Source organism: Benincasa hispida, chromosome 1 (genome assembly GCF_009727055.1).
Source record: "Benincasa hispida cultivar B227 chromosome 1, ASM972705v1, whole genome shotgun sequence".
Lineage (NCBI taxonomy): Eukaryota > Viridiplantae > Streptophyta > Magnoliopsida > Cucurbitales > Cucurbitaceae > Benincasa > Benincasa hispida.
In genome coordinates this window covers 62,831,515-62,853,151 of record NC_052349.1, presented here as the reverse complement: position 1 = coordinate 62,853,151, position 21,637 = coordinate 62,831,515, and the positions used below count along the sequence as shown (strand labels likewise).

At 31.0% G+C, this 21,637-nt stretch overlaps 2 protein-coding genes across 13 annotated transcripts; one reads left to right on the top strand and one right to left on the bottom strand.

Annotated features, from left to right (window-relative positions):
* The first annotated feature begins 1,307 nt into the window (after positions 1-1,307).
* On the top strand, positions 1,308-8,476 carry LOC120088458 (pentatricopeptide repeat-containing protein At5g42310, chloroplastic-like). 12 transcript variants are annotated; one of them, XM_039045874.1, is made up of 9 exons: positions 1,308-2,944; positions 3,156-3,308; positions 3,417-3,488; positions 3,671-3,773; positions 4,690-4,767; positions 4,873-4,954; positions 5,685-5,773; positions 6,030-6,111; positions 8,199-8,476. In XM_039045874.1, exons 1-5 carry the CDS (start codon positions 1,718-1,720, stop codon positions 4,695-4,697), a joined length of 1,563 nt encoding a protein of 520 aa, XP_038901802.1. In that variant the 5' UTR covers positions 1,308-1,717; the 3' UTR covers positions 4,698-4,767; positions 4,873-4,954; positions 5,685-5,773; positions 6,030-6,111; positions 8,199-8,476. The 12 variants fall into 12 exon arrangements, with proteins under 12 accessions (XP_038901802.1, XP_038901793.1, XP_038901721.1 ...); XM_039045865.1 differs by having other exon boundaries at positions 4,851-4,954; XM_039045793.1 differs by lacking the exon at positions 4,690-4,767 and having other exon boundaries at positions 5,690-5,773.
* Positions 8,477-9,302: 826 nt separating this feature from the next.
* LOC120088310 (late embryogenesis abundant protein At5g17165-like) lies at positions 9,303-16,605 on the bottom strand. The gene is made up of 2 exons (XM_039045522.1): positions 16,365-16,605; positions 9,303-9,805 (listed from the first exon to the last, which is right to left on the bottom strand). Exons 1-2 carry the CDS (start codon positions 16,484-16,486, stop codon positions 9,535-9,537), a joined length of 393 nt encoding a protein of 130 aa, XP_038901450.1. The 5' UTR covers positions 16,487-16,605; the 3' UTR covers positions 9,303-9,534.
* Positions 16,606-21,637: the final 5,032 nt, after the last annotated feature.

The following is a 21,637-nucleotide window of genomic DNA, read 5'->3' as shown; positions in this document are numbered from 1 at the left end:
TCATATCAGCTCCAATCTCCTCATGAACAGTTCATAGGGGGACCTTAGGAACGGTTCATAGGGGGACCTTATGGACCTGCAGATCCTCATATGAGATCCAACGAACTTAAGGAACAACGCCGGCGTCAAATATAAGGATACTCTCGAATAAACAGGAGTTCATAGTTAGGTCAGTTACTTGAATTATCGAAATAGTCAGTCAACTACGGAGTGGGTCGCATCCAATAGCCTTACCAGAATAAGGCACCCAATCTTATTCATATATTATAAATTATTTTGACTATTTACTCGAACCTGATCTACTCTTATGTCTTTACATAAAATTCAAGTACTCATGTAATAGTCATAAATCTATTGGACTTATTTTTAAAATAAAATAAGCAATTCTATATTTCATAACAATTTTATCATTTACATAATAAGTTTATTGTTTACATAATAATTATTCAGTGACCGAAAGTCATATTATTACGACGTTATTATGTTAAATATAGTTTTCTACTTTACCATTTTTAATTGTCTTTGTTAGCGGCCACGTCTTGTTTTTATCTACTATCGAACTCAAAGTAGTGCATGTTTGGGAGTGATTTTGAAATGGTTAAAATCATTTTTGTCATGTATCAATGCACTCCAAAACATACATTTAATCACACAAAATCAATTCAATATTTAATTTTATACTTTTAAATATAATTTTTATATCATCAAGTTAATTTGTTTCTGGATGATTTTAAAAATGAGAATGACTCCCAAACAAAACATAACTTCATCGATTCATTTACTAATTATAGACACTTGCAACGTTTTGAAATTGTGTGTGGCAACCAAACATTATCATTCTTTTGATTACTAAAAATATTTTATTAATCAATTTTAAAATAGTCGTACAAAAGGAAATTCTAGAGAGATTTTTAGTTGGACGCACCAAAAAAATAATCTTTATATTTTAATATTAAAATAACTCTAATAAAAGTAGTAAAAAGGAAAAAATAATCTCACTTTATACCCAAAGACACAATGAAATGAACAAAGATGAAAGCGATCGACAATGAGAATGTTGTACCAGAACTCTGAGAGAACAATGGGAGAACTTCGTGGTGAGTTCGACGAAAAATGAATAACTGAGAGTGACCTTCCATTCTTGATATCAATATTATTCATCTATTGGTAGAATATTAGTTAAAAATAAATGAGGTGAAATGTTTGCATGAAGACTTTTTTAAATTGGGATAAAATTGGTATTTCACATTGGCAAAAGGTATAAATTTTTAGGTAGGGGTCATTTGTACAAAATTTTCCGAGATTTGGGTTATTTGGTGAAATTTTCGTCAATTGCAGCCTCATCAATTTGAGAACAACCCAACGGCAACTCTCGGAGTCTACTCCGGCTACCACGGCGGCGCCATCCTCCTCCCACTGGTACCAGTCCAACGCTTCACCTTCTAAACACAATACCGCCGCCTCTAGCTTATCCCTCCCCGACAGAGGAATTGGGATTTGATTTACATGGGCCGCAGTATTTTTGTTGCAGGACTGAGATGTATGTGTTGAAATGATTTGGATTCTTGTTACAGTATTGCTTGAAGTAAAAGAAGCTATTAGTCGCTTTAATCAGCTTCAATGTCTTTGCATATGTCAAGTGCTTGATGTTTCATTTGGATTATAACTTCTGGCCACGTTCTTTGTCCTTCTCAACTTCATCTTTTTTGTTTGCGGCATGAAGATGCAATCTACTTTCTTGCCAAAATCATTAATCGTTTCCTCATTTGGTGGAGTATTTTCTGACCTTTTGTTGAATCCACGTTCTATTAAATGTGTTGGAAGGTACATGTTTGATGATGCCGCATTGAAGTTGTTTAGGAATAATGCCCTAAAAAAGGGCAGTAAAGAAGCGTTAGATGATAATCATATTATTAGCTCGAGATGGCATGGATGTCGAGATGAAGCGGAACTATCGAGTGACTTATGCAACTGTTTGATTCGTGACTATTGTAAGGTAGGTAATGTTGATTCTGCCATGTCTCTTCTTGCTCATATGGAATCCGTAGGTCTCCATGCCTCTGTAGCATCTTACACATATTTGATTGAAGCTCTTGGAAACTTAGGCAGGACTTTGGAAGCTGATATCCTATTTCAAGAAATGCTTAGTTTTGGCTGTAAGCCGAGAACAATTGTCTGCAATGCACTACTAAGAGGGTTTTTAAGAAAAGGGCTTTTAGATCTTGCGTCTGGGGTTCTTGTGTTAATGAGTGATTTAGATATTAAAAAAAATCAAGAAACTTATGAAATTCTCTTGGATTATCATGCCAATGCTGGACGGTTGGAAGATACTTGGTCTATTATTAATGAGATGAAACAAAAAGGTTTTGAGCTGAACTCATTTGTGTATAGTAAGGTCATCGTTATATATCAAAACAATGGCATGTGGAAGAAAGCAGTGGGAATTGTTGATGAGATAAGAAAATCAGGGATTTCTGTGGACAAATGCATTTACAACAGCATCGTAGATACATTTGGGAAATATGGTCAATTGTCTGAGGCCTTAGAAGTGTTCAAAAGAATGCAACAGGATGGTGTAATGCCTGATATAACAACTTGGAATTCACTGATACAATGGAATTGTAAAGCTGGGAACCTTGCTACTGCCCTTGAGTTATTCACTGACATGCAAGAACAGGGGATGCATCCAGATCCTAAGATTTTCGTTACTCTAATAAGCTCCTTGGGCGAGCAGGGAAAGTGGGATGTGATAAAGCAGAATCTTGATAGTATGAAGCTCAGAGGGCATAAGGATAGTGGCCTAGTTTATGAAATCTTAGTAGATATTTATGGGCAGTATGGTCAATTTCAGGATGCTGAGAAGTGTATATCTGCTCTAAAGTCTGCAGGGCTTCTACCATCCGCTAGTAATTTTTGCATTATAGCAAATGCTTTTGCTCAACAGGTTTGATGCCCATCTTTACGTTTCTTTTTTGTATCATGTAAGTTCTCTAGCTACAAAGGTTAACTGATTTTTTATGGCCAAGATTTGTTTTCAGTTAGTTGTTTGATGTGCAGAGAGATGCTGGATGTTTTAAATAGAAAAAGAAATAATGTTTATCGTGATTACTAATTTATGATAAGTACTTTTATTGTATTTTGGTAATTCAATACAGGGGTTGAGTGAAGAGACGGTAAAAGTGCTTCAGCTTATGGAGGCAGATGGAATCGAACCAAATCTTGTAATGCTGAATGTACTGATCAATGCGTTTGCTGTTGCTGGTAGGCATTCGGAGGCATTAGCCATTTATCATCATATAATTGAAGTTGTAAGTTAAAGCTGCATGCAATCAAATTTCTTCCTTTTTTGGTGTTATCAAGATAATTCTATAATTCATCCTTTATTATTTTTAATTTTGTCATGTTTTTCTGAGAAGGGTATCAGTCCTGATGTTATAACCTACACCACCCTTATGAAGGCATTTATTCGTGCAAAGAAGTTTGCTAAGGTGCTTATTCGTTGACCGAGTTAATTTTTGGGCTTGATCCAAACCTTTAGTTTACTAGCCACGCGTCCTTATTAACGTTGTTTCTGTTCTGATGAGTTTTCTAACGTTTTTGTATGAAGTTTATTCAATTATTCTCTGAGAAACCCTGCTGATACCTTCTGAGTTTAACCATATTCGGCTAGGTCCCTGAAATATATAAAGAAATGGAAAGTGCTGGTTGCACGCCAGATAGGAAGGCCAGAGAGATGTTGAAGTCCGTAACAGTGGTTCTTGAACAGAGGCATTGTAAGTTCCACCCTTTTTGTACTTGTATTTCGTAGTTTCTCAGCCAGAGCAGTCCTTGCTGGATTGTTGTATAATTCTTCACCCTTTAGGGGACGGTAAATTTAGAATGTCAAGTCATAATTTGAAAAGTTCATATTTGGGGAGTGGTGCATTATGCGTCAGATAGAAGGATTCTTCTTGAAAAATATTGCGTCGTCAGGGTACATATTTTACTGACAAGTATATTGCTAGCTATCCCATAATCTGACTTCCGAAGATAATTAATGTCATTCGTCAAGTCAAGTTATGCCAACCTCTAAAGACATCCGATTTTTTTTCTTGATGACACTAATGAAGAAGGATTAACTAACGGAGTAAAAGAACGGGTATTTTTAATTCTGGCCACAATTGGAGGTATGGGGAGGGACGGCATATTCAAAATGGTAAATGCTCATCGGAGTCCTGTTTCTAAATGGACACCAAAAATATGATCCTAGGGGCCAGGACTTTTTTGTGTTGACTTTCTAAATGCTTAAAAACCTTTTTTTACCACTTAAAAATACTTTTTCAAGCACTTAGTAGGTCATTTCAAACCTAGCCTAAATCGGTGGTCTTACTAGTGACTTAACTATTAAGTCTAAAGTTGGAGTAAATCTTCTACTTCCTTCATTTTGCAAATGACGAATACTAATATATAGATTATGCAGTAAGAACCAATCAAAACCCTAGGAGTTCATATTATATGCCCTCTGCCAGCCTTCTGATTAACTCATGCTTTCAAAATAAAACCATCGGTTAAAAAAAATTATTTTCTTATGCCTAGGGTCACATTTCCTTGTGTGCGTGTGTGTTTTTTCTTTAAATTAGAGAAAGACAGAAATTGATACTTGCTAGTGTCGAATTCTTGAATGTTTGGATCTTTTTCATTGAAAAACAGACAGATAAAAAATTAGCAGCCTTCTAAAATATTGATTAAGGAATTGATGCACACCAAGAAAGTAGATCACAATGCCAGGTAAAAGGTGACCCTATTGCCTTAGATTTGATGTGTATTTCTGGACATTCTGATGAAGCAGTATCTATTATATGTCTCAACAGTTTATGATGACATCAATGACAGGCCAACCTTCAATGGACCCTGGGGAACTACAAGAATAAACAGTTTCTAGCAATAAGTTTGAACATCCAATGAGGTTGATCTTGTAAGTTAACCATTACGATAGTTGATAACGATAGCATAAATTCATTTATTTTTCTTGATGTTGTTTGAGGATGAGAATCTTATTCTCAAAACCAGGGGGAAAATTAGAGGCTACTGATAACAATTGAGAAGTAGTTTGTTAGTTCCTCCATTTTTCATCTCAAGTGAAATTTATACTTCTATCATTTTTTAATTGAAAAAAAAATAAAAACCATATTTTATTGATAAACAACAGATCCGGACAAGGCTTTTGCAAAGAAGAAAAATACGGAAAGTAAAGGAAGAATAATCCAAGTTCACTTTGTTAACATTTCTACTCCAAAATAAAATACAATAGGATTGAACTTCTCTTAGAACTATTATGAAATTCAATTGCTTTAGTTAGGTGCATCTGTTTATCCTAGTTCTAGTTCTGGTTTTCGTTATATCTTTATAATTTGAGAATTAATCTTTTTCATTTTCTTCGATGAAAAGTGTTTTTTCCTTTTGAAAAAAATCAATTGCTCTAGAAATCTCATAAAAGAAGATGGGTTACTTCTTTAGGGATATGTAACATTAAAGACTCTAACCTTGTTCGTTTGCCGTCGATCATTTGTTTGTTTTGTTTTTATTTTTGAAAATACCATTGCTCTTACCTTTGCCGCTTCAAAAAAAAAATATCTGATATGCATGTTTATATAATGAACTATGACTGGTTGCTTTGAAATATATATACGAGTATGTTTGTGTAGATCAGTAGGAAGCTGTCGCATTGTATTTAGAAGTATTAAAGCTGACTGCCAAAGGTAAAAACGGGGAACAACAAACTTCAATCGTTCAGGTATAATATCGAAAAAAACTCACTCCATATCTCCAAGTTTGAAGTAGTTAAAATCACTCTACACTCAAATATAATATAATGTTTTGTTTTAGATTTTTAAACTCAATTTTCATGTTATTAAAATTAGTTTTGAATGATAAACAAAATATATTTTAGAATAAATTTTTAAAATAACTAAAATAATTTTAATAATTTAAGAATCACTCTTAAACATACCCTTTCATTAGCAAGCTTTCATCAATTTAATATCAATTAGGTAAGCATTTGAGGAATGATTACCAACCATAACAATCTGTGTCTACAAACTTTATAGGACAGCTGGTGACATAACACGAAAGGTACCAAAACCCTGTCTTATCTCTATGAGATTATTTTTCATGGGAAGAAAAGACCTTTTTTATTTTTAAATTTTAAAATATTACATTTTTAATTCTTATATTTTGTATTTGATTGAACTTTACTCTCAAGTTTCAAAATGATACAGTTTTACTTTCAAAATTTGAATTTTGTTTCAATTTAGTTCCTAAATTTTAATATTTAGTATTAATTTATGTGGATTCTTTAAAATGATACAGTTTTACTTTCAAAATTTGAATTTTGTTTCAATTTAGTTCCTAAATTTTAATATTTAGTATTAATTTATGTGGATTAATTTAAAAGAATGAGTTATGATTAATTATGTTCTACTATTTTTTATGACTATTAAAATTAATTTTAGAATTTCATATCATAATTATTTTTAATTAATTACTAGACCGACATTACTATCAAAGATTGAAGTGAGTTATTGAAAAATCGATGTTTAGAAGTGTAAGTCTTGAAATTATGGGGATTAAATTGAAACAAAAGTCAAATCCAAAATGTAAAATTTGAAACAAAAAGGTTTTAAAGCTAAAAGTGTGACATTTTGAAATGAAACTTTACTTACCAAAAAGTATTTTTTTTAAAAAAATAATCTTTCTCCTTTTTTAGGGTAAATATCAATTTATACCATAAACTCTAGGGATTATATCAATTTAAATCATAAACTAATAATTGTATCAAGTTAAACTCCAAGTTAATAATTATTTTAATTTAAATCATGAACTTTAAGAGTTGTATGAATTTCAATCATGATCTTTCATAAATGTATCAATTTAAACCATTCATTATGTTTTATATGGATAAACATAGTGTAAATAAAAATGTCCACGTGGCAGGGCGGGGACGGGGAAGTCTTCTTCGTCTCCAGCCCCGCCCCCTTATTTCAATCCTCATCCCCGCGGAAAAAAAAAATCTCCATTTGTATTTTTAAATTTATTAATTTTGTAAAATTTTATTCTTAGCCTTATAAAATTTTGTATATTAAATCGGTCCTTTTCAATACACTTTTTTTTTTTTTAATAAAAAATAAGCACTATAAAATTTCTTAATAAAATAATAACATTTTATATGCAAAAATATAATTAAAATATCTAATCCTATAATTAAAAAAAAATAAAATTCAAATATTTTAATTTGAAATTTTCTACTTAAATATTACAATATTTAGACCTTAAGAGTAATAAAGTCTTAATTATTAGAAAATATACACATATATTGAAGTATAAAAACATTGAGATGAAAATTAGAAAATAATGGTCGAAGCATTCTAAAATAAACTAATTAAAACTAATTAAAAAAAAAGTTAATTAAAATAAAATTCAGTGAGTGTGAACTCAAATAATGTGAGTTTATATATGTGTGTATATATTTCATTATAACAAAATATACATATATAAGAAAATAATATATATGTATATACACTATAAATGAGAAATAAAAATAAGTTCCTATCGTGGTGGGGGCAGGGAATCGGGACGGGGTCGGAGATGGGAATGTATTTCCTGTCCTCGTCCGTCAACATGGAGAAATTTTTCCCTACTCCTTCCCCCATTCTCGATCCAATCGGGGATTTCTGCCTTTTTCGGGGTGAGTCCCTACGAGGTCCGGATCCCGCGGGGTAAATGAACATCTCTAAGTGTAAGACTTGTAATTTTATCAATTAAACCTCTAAACTTACATTATGTTTGATTGAAAAAAAAAATTAAATATTTTGTCTAATATTTTTCAAATTAAATTTGAAAAATGTGTAAATTGATACAATTATGAAAGTTTAAGGTTTAAATTGATATAGGGTTAAATTGTTACAATTATTAATTTGGGGTTTAAATTTATATAACTCCAAAATCGAGGATTTAAATTGATACATCTCCAAAAGTTAAGGGTTACATTGATACAATTATTAATTTGAGATTTAAATTGATACAAGAGGTATAAATTGAAATTTGCCCTTTTTCTTTATAAGGGTAGTTGGAGTTTGTTTAAATTCCCTTTCATAACTATTTTTGTTTCCAAAAGATGAAGCGATTTAAAATAACTTCGAAAGGGTTTAATCTCAATGTAGATGCAGAAAGGGGTTCTTCTTCTTCAACTGGGTTGGTTGCTGCAGTAAGGGATTCAAAATCAAATGGCTTTATAATTGCGCTTTTATCTCTTAATCAGGAGATCCATTTATCCCCTCCAATTGCAGAATTTCTTGCTTTCATTGAAGGTTTAAAACTGGAAATCTCTCTTGGGGATTTAATATCCTTCCGAACACACAATGGATATGTGTAAAACAATTTGCGAAAATAATTAAAAACAAAAAAACAAAAAAACAAAAAAACAAAACAGTACCACACATTTCCTGTGCTCATTTCTACTTTAATAATATTTTAATACTTGTCAATTATTATTGTTACTTAATTTTTTTTTTATACAATTTACTTCTAAATGTATTGTTTTCAAATTAAATATGTAAAAAATTAATAAAAAAGTCCAAATTTCAAAGTGATTTTGAAATTATTAAAATCATTTTTATCACATTTAAAATCACTTTAATATTTAATTTTCAATTTTAAATGAAATTTTCATATATCAGAATTTGATTTTTTTAATACTATCAAAATTAACTTTAAATAATTAAAAGCATATTAGAATTTAATGATTTCAGAATTACTTCAAAACATAACCTAATATCTTTCTAATAAAATTTGTTAAATAAAAAATGAAATGTAAAAGTCTTATAAAGTAATTAGTAGAAACAATCTTTAAAACATACACTAGAACGATCCTTTCGGTTTCTCCTATTTCTAAAACCCAGAAATTTGTACAAAATTATTAGGTACAAATATCTTTTTGGTTCCTAGGTATTAGTCTAATTTTTATTTGGCCCATAAATTTTAAAATATTAGATATGTAACCTTTAAATTTTAGGTTTCGTTTCAATTTAGTTCCTAAATTTAAAAATATTAAAATTTTACCTTTGATGTTTGAATAATGTTTCAATTTGATCTTTAGATTTTATGAAAACTTTTAACTTCAATTTTTCACTAAATATTCGTTTTCTATCTTAATTGTTAGTGTAGGTTACTAAATTTTAAATTATTAAAATTAATTAAATTTTATTATTTATCATCATTTTTAAAATTAAATCTAAAGAGCCATTACCTTTTGTTGGATAGAGAAATATAGCTATAAAACCACACTATTTTGAATAGTCAAACGAGAGCACAAAAACATCCAACGTAATAGAGTTTGTACAACACCGTATAATAAGCATATCCCGATTCCTCAGGCAGATTGCGTCTAACACAAAACTCCAACCATTTAGTACAACAAAAGCAACCATCTTCTTTATTTAGTAACGTAATATAGTCGCTACTTGTTGTCTAGTATCTGATGCCCAATGTCTGAGCACTCTACAACCCGTGGGGCTTCTCGGAATCCTCGAGACTTGTTGGTCGGAACCAAGCCTTTTCCTCCTCCACGGCAGAGTAGTTGCCACCATCTGCTGCACGGTTGGCTGCTGCTGCAGCAGGATTGTCAGAGGCCGGCCCGAAAACGCCGGTTTGCGGATGAGGAGCCCAGTACTTATCAGCAGCCTGAGACTGAATCACATCATCAGGGACTACGCTTGGTCGAACTTGCTCGTCGGGGTTCTTGTCATACGCTGAGGTGTGAGCTGCCCTCCTATTTCAAGGGTCAAAGTGTGAAGTCGTTAAGCATATGAAGCAAATAAAAATTAAGCCTACATTTGCTAATTCGAAATCAAAATTCACACAATGCATAATGTTTTACATTCAGGAATCAATTGGAACGAACCTCAATTGCAAAAGAAATGAGATTATTTTGATTATGTTTACTACACACTAATTCAATCATAATAAAAACTTCATTGGTGTTGTTTACCTACAAAGAAAATCGTAATAAAAATGGTAAATGATAAAAAATTAGTAAGGTGAGAGTCACACGTAATGATCAAATGTAATTAGATTGATGACTCTCCTCCACAATATAATTACATTTGCTAATTACAGATTTCATAGTAGGTATATATTTCATAATGATTATAGAACACTGGTAAACAACAAACACGAGTAGATAACTCAATTTTTAAATTATCATCGACGGATTACTCGGAAGATAGTACACATAGTCTAGACTCAAAACTTAATAGTAAAAAAATGTAAGAGTTTGAAATCTACGAATCAAATAAAAATTAAATTTAAAATTTAGATGTAACAGCTTAACCATCTAAAACATAGAAGCTAACTAAAAATTATAGTCAAAACTTAGATAAAAAAAATATTTTTGCCATTATTTAATTAATGATGTTTAAACCGACCGCATGAATGGATTACCATCATGGGAAACAGTTATCTTAAGAAGAATAAAAAGATGAACCCAACACCAACAGCATGCAATCAAGTTTATGATTGACGTGCAAGAATAACAAACATAAATGATAAGAACACAGTCCCACCACATGGTGCTTTTCTTTCCACTTATAATTTAACTTCTGATATTTGTAGTATATATTTTCCAAGGTTATAATTTTCTTGAATTTGGTATCTAATAATTTTATATACTACGGAAATTCCAACATATGTTCTTATGATTGATGATATAAGGTTTAAGCACTTAAGCTCACTCCGATCAAGTGATAAATTTAAAAGGTGTCATTATTTAAAAGAATATTCACTTTGAATTATAAAAGAAAAGGTTGAGATCAAATATTTGTTTAATAATTCAGTCAAGGATAAAATAAAGAAATGGCGATGAGAAATTCATCAGCAAATGTTATTTAAGTGGTAAGAATCCAATCTTACCTGCTCTGATACCCATTTGTTAAAAGAAAACATTAATTTCATTTGAACTTTTGAATCCGATAGGATGAATGGACCTCTTTATTCTAATAGTGGATGATAAACAATTAGAATCAAATGAACAATAACTCAAAGAGAATAGTACAAACAAGGGAAAAAAAAAGAGCAAGTTGCAAAGAACACCCCTAAAATAGAGTGATAGTTGTAATTATACTTTCAAACATTCCATTATAAAAATTGAGTTCTCAAACTTTTACAAGTGTTAAATTGAATCCTTAATTAAAGAAATTATAAAATTATATAAATTTGAATATCCAATTTCTACGACTATTGTAAGTTTAGTCTAATTTTGATATTTGTAGAAGTTTGAGGGTCTATTTTTTAAAATTGAATGTTTGAGGATGTAATTACAAGTTACAATTACCGTCATACTTGAAGAGTGATTTGAGCGATTTGTTAAAAAAAAAAAAAAAAAGAAAAAGAAAAAAAAGAAAAGAACTCAAAGAAAATGGTATTATTGAAACATTTTTAAATGGTTTTTGATTGAAAACAATCGACACTATAAGAATAAAGAAGTAGCAGAAGAAGCCAAGAATAGTAACAATGAGTGGCAATATATAATTGAAGACACATCACATCATCCCTTCCCACTTGACCCAAGGTCGTATAAAAGATGATAAGATTCAAAGTCAAGTTCATCAAAACAAAGCTAACGTGAAAGGGAATCGTGCTTGTCTGATCCGTGGAGCAAAACGCAATACAGAGATATTTTGAAAGAAAGATACAAAGGAGGAGAAATTGTTCGAGAAACACGTCAAGGTCGATAATTTTTTATAAAAAGATCTACAAACTTATTCTGAAAAATATTTTAATATTTAATTGATTAATTTAAACATTTTTATATTAATATCATTTTAAGAAAGAAAAATCTGTCCATACATCGATAATTCTACATTTTCATAAATTCAATATCCACATGAGACAAGAATCAAAATTGTCATTATATCATAAAAAAATCTGTAAAATATTATAAAAAATATAAGGTAAATATTATATAAAATAATATACAAACAACTAATAACTTGATTAAAAATCACAAAAGGTTTAATTTAAATTTCGTAAAATTAAGGCTTTAATATCTAAACCAATATCGACCTTGTAAATCTTCAACGTTAATAAAATATAGTAACTAATAAGCAAATAAAAATGGTCGTTAATTTGACTAAATGTGGATTTTGAAGAGACACGTGGTATGAGATGGACATAGAGATGTCTTATTATCTCACAGGACAAGACCCAACTCCGAACGGGGAAGGAGAATGGGGAAAAAAAATTTCCCGTGAGCTAAACAGGGACAGGGAATGCATTCCCCATCCCTGTCCTCACCTTGATTAACTTCTACATATTTATTAGTATAGTTATTTAATGTTATGTTATTATATAAATATTACATTTAAATTTTAAATTTGATTAATTATTGAGAAAGATAATGAATATGTTTAAATTGAATATTTAAATTTAGATTATAAATGTGAATGATTTGATTTATATTTATTTATTTCTACTAAAAAAAATTAATTAATTTTTTAGACCAAAATTTAAGTAATTTATCTTAAGTCAAATTTGCATGTAAAACTAATTATAATAAATAATTTAATGATAAAGTTAATTATTTAATTAAAATTAGCTCGCATTAGTGATTTAAATTAATTGACTTTTTATATAAAAAAAAAGTAACGGAGAAAAATTCTCCACAAAGAACCTAATCCCCAAATTTTTCGCAGAGAATCTCACTCCGATCTCCGTGAAAATTTACAGAAATGGAAAATAAAATAGAGAGCAAGGATGAGGATGGTGAATGACATTTTCAATCTCATCTCCTCCCATGGACATGGACGTGGAAAATCCCTACTTCTCCTTACCGAACCCCTATTCTCTTTTTTTTTTCCTTTCTTTTTTTTTTTTTCATTCTTTTTGTTTTTTGAATAATTATTCTATTCTATTTATTATTGATGTCATTCCGTCCCAATCCACGGCCTGAAAAGAAGAGTGGGATTGAGACAGGAAACAGAGTGTGGAAAGAATTGAAAAAAGAGTGAATAAAAATGTCAGCTAAAAAAACGAGTGGATGAACATAGGCCAAATCATATCACAGACGCCCAGCATTAATTGTGGAGCCACTCGCCCTACCATCTGTAGGCCATAGAGTTGGGAGTTTGTTTGGGGCACTCGAGATTGAAATTGAAATTTTACGATTAATAGATATATCGACAAATCATCGATATCATATATATTTTTATAAGTCAGAAAATTTAAGAAAATTATTTAGATTCATAATTAAGTTATTTTACTCCCAAACTAAATTATTAATATTGTCATTAATATTAAATTTAATATATGATATTTTTATATTTTATAAATATTTATAAAAGATATAAAAATATTTGTGAATATTTAATATCGATATCAAACTTTCCAAATTATAAATACATGATAATCAACGGATATTTTCATCCTGGTTTACATCCACACCATACCACACCCTACACTTCTCTTCAATCTTTCCATATTGTGGGGGAGAAGACATATTTTTAATTTTTAAGCTTTTAATCTAATTTTTGTTTGATTTTTAAATTTCATCACATCTATAAATTTTGAGTTTGATTTAAATTTAGTCAATAAATTTTTAAGTATTACAATATTATTCTTAAATTTTGAATTTTGTGTCAACTTGATCTATAGATTTCACTTTAAACCTAGATTTTTCACCAAATTCTTACTTTTAATCATTGGTGTTAATGCCTATTAACTAATTTAAAATAATTATAAAATAAAATTTTTAATTTAATTTTAATAGTGATGAAATTGGTGAAATTTAATTAATCATTATAATTCTCTTAAATTCAATAATATACATCTACATTAAAAGCCATAAATGAATATTTAGTAAAAATCAAGATTAAAAGTATAAATCTATGATCAAAATGAAACAAAATTTTAATCACAATGATAAAATTACAACATTTTAAAATTAAAATCGAAATCAAAACTACATTTTGAAAAGTAGAGACTAAACAGAAATTCAACCTGGATAGCATCAATGTAATTTTCACTTCTATATATAATTAAGAATATTTCTTTAAAAAAAATGAAATTCTTTTAATTTATGGGCATTGAAATCCTTTCAGGGTGTGATTATTTGCTTTACTTTTCTCGAGAGGGGATAACTTTTTAAAATAGAATAGCGTGGACAACTTGAAACGAAAATTGAGTCAAATATGCCATATTTTTCCATTCAAAATTCTTGTTAATTTTCTACTCAACGAGAAATTTTAAAACATTTATTAAGGATATGTGGAATAGAACTAGTTTTAGCCTGAAGTCAACTAATCTATATATTTATATTTTTTACACCTGATCAATATATTTATTAAGTCCTTTGTGATCGTCTGGAAGTATAAATTTATAAATTCGGCATAAGGAGATAAGTTTCGATATTGTATTAAAGATTTAAAAAAGTTTAGATCCGTTAATTACTATTTAATTTTTATTTATTTATTTATTGTAATCCCTATTTTCTACTCTTCTTTTTTCATATAGTAAAAGAGCTGAATTCTTATTACTCTAAAATTAAATGCAAATTTTTAAAAACTATGTTAACTTTGAGATTAGATATTATTTCAAACCATACTTAATTATAATTAATTAAGTGTTTCTTTTGACAATATAATTAATGAAGTGTTAAAATCTTCATAATGTAGTTTTTTCCTATAATTAAACTAAAATAATTGTAACGCTACAAATATTAAATATACGATAGGTATAGCACCAATAAAGTCATATCACCACAAATTTACTATGTCTGACGCCTTATGTAATTTCAAGATTTGCACAAGGCTGAAAATTTCTTGAAGGGGAGATAATTAAGATTAAAATTACTATATTTAATTCTTCATGGATTATCGCAATATAGATATATTGTAGCAAATTAGGATGCGTTTGAAATATATTTTCAAGTGATTAATTTAAAAGGCAAGTTATTTTTTAAAAAAATTGAAATGTTTAATAACTATTCAAAATAGTTTTTGAAATATATTTCAAACAGTTTTTATCAAAAGAATTTGAATAAAAATGAGATTTTTGAAAAACGTTATTTATCAAGTGTGTTATTAGTAAATAGGTTAAATTCTGAAAATAGTACCAACAAATAAAATATAAAACAGTTCACATATCCACATCCTTTCTTTTGAAAAGAATATAAACCCTTCTCTTTTTTTCATTGAAAAAACAATTAATAAATCTTATAAGTCGAAAATTAGTTAATTTATTTATAAATACAGTAAAATATTACTCTCTATAATTTAGAATAATTATCCTACAATAAAATATTACTCTCTATAATTTAGAATAATTATCCTATAGTAAAATATTTTATCAATAGAGATAGATAAATGTATTTATCACCGATAGATATGATATTTTATTATATTTTATCATTTAGAATAATTATCCTACAATAAATGAGTTTTTTTGTTTTACTTTTACTTTTGTTTTTATTTTACAAACTTATAATTAATGAGTTGTTTATATTATACCATAAATTAGTTATTTGCTTTTAAAAAATGAGTAGATATTTAATTTTTATATTATTTTTTTAATAAATTGGGGTTGTAGAACGGTTTCCACGATAGATCTCATAGTTTCTAACACATTTGTATACCAATCTAACTGGGCTTATTGACGACCTTCGGTTCTCAATGAAACAATGGTTAAGGAGTAATTTTCGTACACCGGATTTACTCTGCCTGCGCCTCTTCCCCAAATTTCATCAAAGATTTAAAGGAATAAGAACTGGCACTCTCTAATTTCAAGTCTTCTTAGCAAGAACTAGCAGTATCAACTAATAAACAACGGGAAAAAAAGCCACACAAATTTGATAAGACTACACAAAATCGAAGCAGAAACGACGAGGAAGAAGGGAAGAAAGGCTTAGAGTGAAGGAAAGCATAATTTCCAATTTTCTGGGAGAGTTAGGCGTAATATTGCATATGGCGGGAAATTTGAAAGCGAATTAGAATCCTAATACCTTCTTTTGTAGAAAAACAACCAAAATCAGAAGGAACCGAGTATCAGTATATGATCAATGAGAATAGAGCGAAAGTAGAGATGACTTAAAAGTTACGTTGTGAAGACGTTCATCTGAAGTGTGCGTCAGAGTGAAGTTGTTCAAAAGCGACAATCAGCGTGAAGAAGAAGAAATGCAACAACATTCAGAACGACTTTTCAGAGAAAGTTTCGCAACAAGAATGCAATAAAGCTATCTAACATAGAATAACAGAACAAATCGAAGTAACAGCACAGCACTACAACTTCATGAACATTCGCGCAGAAAGAAATCGAAGAAAAAGAAAAAGAAGAAGAACCTGATCTTCGGAGCAGAGGAAGAGATCACAGAGTTGCGAAGTGGATCGCTGGTCCAGATCTGGTCAGTGATTCGTTTCCCCAAGCCGGCGATCACTCCTGCGCTCCTCGAATTAGCGGCCATACAATTCAGGCTTAAAGATAGAGAGGGAGGAAAAACGAAGAACCAGAAACACTGAGAGAAAGACGATGATGAAGAAGAAGAAAACAGCGATTAATTGCTTTTGAGTCTAATCGTTAACGATTAATTCTAATTTATAGTGTGCTAATACGGCGTCGTATTATATCCTAGCCAAAAAGGCGACAAAACTCGTCTCATCCGCAACGCAAATTGCCTTCTCCGTCCGTCCGCACCTATTTTCATTTCGCGTACGGAATTTCCTTTTCGTTTTCTATTGGTACACGTGGCTTCCGTTTCTTCACGGTCATCGCATCTTCTTTGTTTGAATTAGCATATTCTGTTTTCTTTTATTCCTTTCGCATAGTGGTTAAGTCATGCATTTTTCCTTGTCAAACAAAAAAGAAAAGTCTTGCATTTTTTTCTTTCTCCAACTACCCCCAACGCCGTCAATTAACGGTTTCTATCCTTTTGTAACAATAAAATAAAGTCACGTGAAGAGATTTTGGACTTTGGAATATCGAATATTTAAGTCACATTATTACGGTATCTATAATTTGTTGCTTAAAAATAATTATTATTAAACAATAATTATTGAGTTGTTATTATTATTATTATTTTGGTTTCTCAAAACAGTGATTGTGAATATGAAATTAAATATAGTTGTCTTATTTATTTATAAAATTGTTTAATAAACTCGTTTTAAATGTGGTCAAGTTTTTGCATCAATGTCATGTCGAACCAAATATAATATGATGACTAGGTTAGTATCGGGAGTATATAGTCAGAATTGCTTTCTCTCATTTGGGATGTGTGCAATGTTGACAATATTACAATAAGTGTGGCCCTCGAAGTTGTGCAGAGTGTCAGTGGCAAGTTCAGTTCGGTGATTTCTCTTTGTGAAACTTCATGAGCTCGGCTATTGACCAGGGTCGACCTTGAAGACTTGATTTTCTGTTGGATATTTTTAATATTTTAATGTTTAATATCTATTAATTATTTATTTCATAATTTAAGTGTAACAACTCAACTCCCTAGAGCTTAAACTAGGCCGTTACTATATACATGCATGCATACTTTTCAAAATGACTTCTTTTCATGATTTAGTAAAACCAAATAAATATCATAAATTTTAATAAATTTACTAAAAACAAATAAATGAATTCCATTTAGGTGAGCAACCCTTAAAAAAGTAGAAGAAAATAAAAACATCATCCAAAACATTTTTTTAAGAAAAAACATGTAAACAAAGAAAGACATTAGCGGAAGCATCGATGGTCCTAGTGGCTCGATCACGGATTCCGCTTGTCATTCGCTAGCGTATTTCTCCCTTTATCTGAAAAGAAACATGAGAAAGAATGAGTATAAAATACTCATTAAGTAACCCGAGTATAAAATACTCAATAAGTAACCCCACTATCGGGGTCAGGCTAAACATCTATGACCTCTAGATGCCACTCTTTAGTGGGACATGCATAAACCTCTACTTTCCATGGGATGGTCACTAGTGGATAATTGAACCCGCCCAATCATAAGTTAGATGTACCCATAAATCTCTGGTGAAATCACCTATGAGATCACAAACATTTGGTGAAGTCCCGAAGGAAATCACAACCTTTGGTGAAATCCTGAAGGAGATCATTAACCTCTGGTGAATCCCGAAGGAAACACAAATCTCTGGTGAAATTTCGAAGGAGATCACCACCCCTGGTGAATATCAAAGGAAATCATAACCTCTAGTGAAATCCGAAGGAGATCACTAATCTCTGGTGACCCAAGGAAATACAAACCTGGGATGAAATCCCAAAGGAGATACCATCTTTGGTGAATTTCAAAAGAAACACAAACCTCTGGTGAAATCCCAAAAGAGATCATCACATTTGGTGAATCCCAAAGGAAATACAAACCTTTGGTAGGTACATAACTACGAGTAAGGGGTAATTATCACTATTAAACATAACATGCATCATAAAACATAGTCCCACAAACATGTAATAAAATCATACACATACAACCTCTCAGCAAAACATATAAGAATTTAATTCATGCTCGTACTCATAACTGTTGGGGTTGATGCCCTAAATCTCGTAGGGTTCTATAGTTTGTAAACATTGTATGAACAAACTCTTTATGTGATTAATAATATATGATATTTTATTCACTTTGTCTATAAAATATGTGATATTTTAGTTTCATTAACCACAAACTAATAAACTAACATCCAAGATTATCGTTGTAACTTAAACATGTATGTGGAGACATACAGATGGATCATGTTTAAGTGATAACCTAAATGGTCTGTAGTAGATGGATAAGGCTGGGTACCTTATCCTGGTGACAGTACGAGTATGGCCCGCTTTGTAGTGTTACAATTGTTGTAAAGTGCTACAAATGATCTAATCCTGATCATTCATGTATTAGACATGCAAGCGAGGATATTCTATACAAAGAAGTTTGTATAAGACCGAACCACGAAATGTTTAGTCTTATTTTATAACACCGTTCATAATAGAAACTTTCATTTCACTAGGATGACCATAGGTAACATGACCTAAATCTTGAGTGAGTTGTGAACTTCTACCTTAAAGAAAATCTAAACAGAGATCTCCATGAGCGGAAGCAAGATCTTTCCAAGCCTATTGTGCAAGAATAAATGCATTCACAAACATACAAGAATAGTTATGCATCTTTAAGGAAATTACAACATGTTTTAGTAATTAAATACAAAAGAATTGAGAGACATACCCTTGAAGAATTCTACTAAAGTTATAATTGCACAACAATAATTGCACAACAATATCTCGATCTCGTTGCAACCGTCTAGCAAGCAATCTCTCGTTGTCGCTTGCAAATCACGAACAGTCTGCTCCTTGAACAAGCACCCTTAGGCACTACCACTCGACAACCTTGGTATTCTCAGAGTGAGAATCCATGAGGTGTAGGCTCTGTGTGAATTTGATAGAGGGAAGAACGAAGGAACGGATCAAACTACACGATCAAGTAAGTGGGAGAAAAGATCTGTCTATCGCATAGACTGAAAGTACTTGATCGTCTAGTAAATCCCGCTCTCGTGAGAATCGTCTAGTCGATCGTTTAGTCTCTCGCTCAATCATTTACACAATCGTTTAGACTCTCGCTTAATCGTTTACATGATCATTTAGTAAATCTCGCTTGATCGCTTAAAATTTCACTTACACGATTGTTTAGCAAATCTCACTTACACAATCGTTTAGCAAAACTCGTTTGATCACTTACACGATCGTTTAGCCTCTCGCTGAGAGCCATCGTGTAATCTCTCGTGAGTAAACGATTAACAATTCACTAAATGAAGCGTTTGATTAGCAAAAATGAAAACTCTTTTCATTTTATTCTTCAGTTATAAAAAAACTAAAATTAGCCTCCCACTTGTACAGTTAATGGAGAAAATAACCAACCACAATTATCACATATTTGTTTAATTATAAATAAATATAATAACTAACTTATCATATTATATTTATAACCTATAGTTTTAATATCACATCATATGTAATAACCGTAGTCCTTTTCTCCTTTATTTAATATAAATCATATTTATATTAATTTCCTCCAATTAATGTATCTCATATATCAAATCACTTATATCACCTATAATTGAACCAATTTAATTATATCATATATAATCATATTCCCTCTTGTTAATTTGAATACTTTAAACTAACCCTAAAACTGATTCTCAACTTTAATCCATTGAGCTACTAAGGGGACCTTATGGATCTGTAGTTTGAAGCTCCAATGGTACGTGAGTAACTGACTAAACTCTTTAGTCACAAGATCCACCATCCATTAACTGCCGGACACTCCATTAAATACCGACAACTGCACCCTTCGCACTGTAAATATATTTTTGTGCTCATATAACCAATCAACAGTGTGATGACCCTTCACAAATCGCTTGTAAGTATAGCTGGGTCAATTTACCGTTTTGCCCCTATAGTTACATTTAACACCTTAAGTACCATTGATTTCTCTAATGAAAAATAAGTCATAGTTGTAACATCCTGATTTATTTTGTAATTAATTAATTAATTAATTTTTTTATGTTGGCTACTTTGATAAATTATATGAGATTTATGTTTTTGGCTAAGCTAAAATATGATTTAATTGTTTGGAATTAATTGAGTTTTATTTTGGCTTGTATTTAAGAGATTTGATTATCTATGGAGATAATTAAATGTGCTTATTGGATTTTTTAAAGGAAAATATATATAAGTATATATATTTTGTGAAATAATTAAGGAATTTGTTTTTTTAAAAGGAAAAGGAGGAAGTTTAGTTCTTATATATATATTTATGGAAAGGTTAAAGAAAAGAAAAAAAAATAAGTTTTCTTTTTTTTTCCCTCTCTCTTCCCCACGCGTGCGACCCCCCCCCCCCCTTTCTCTCCATTCTTCTTTCCGTTCCTTCCAACCCTAGCCATCGCGCTAGCCTCACCTCGCCGACATCAGCCGAAGCAGCGCCAGCGCCAGCGTCGCTGTCTTGCCGCCGCCGCAGTCGTCCATCGCTCGCCTCGCCGACGTCAGCCCGTCGTCCAGTTTTGCTTCTCCCGCCGTGCCCAGCAAGTCGACGCCGTTCACTCTCCACTTCCTTTTTGAGATTGGGTAAGAGATTGGATTACTTTGGGCAGGTTGGTGTTTGAGTCTTTTGAAGTGTCACTTGTGTTGAAACCATTTAGTTTTTATCCATTGTATCGACTTTCAGGATTTGGATTTTGAAGATTCTGGGGCGTTATTATCAAATAAGAGGACCATTCTTTTCATTCAAGGAAGCTTTAGTTTGGGTAAGTTTTGATAGTTGGTTGGTTATCCTTTGGACTTGGACCCCGAGGAACTTAATTTTTGACTCACTTCCTAGGCCATAGTTGCTAAACTAAACTTGTGGTTAATGTCTTAGGGTTGATTTGAGTTTATCCAAGGGCTATTAAGAAGTATTTGTCAGACTTTTGAGACCACGTTGAGGAAGTGATACATTACCGGTGCCTTCGTGCCAGGCACCTAGATTAGACCTATTAAGTTACTTGGTGGACTCTAGAGCATGATTTTGTTTACATTATGTTTCTAGTTGCATGGCATTACAAGTATTATGAGCATGTTAAAATTTTCCAATAAGTACTGATAT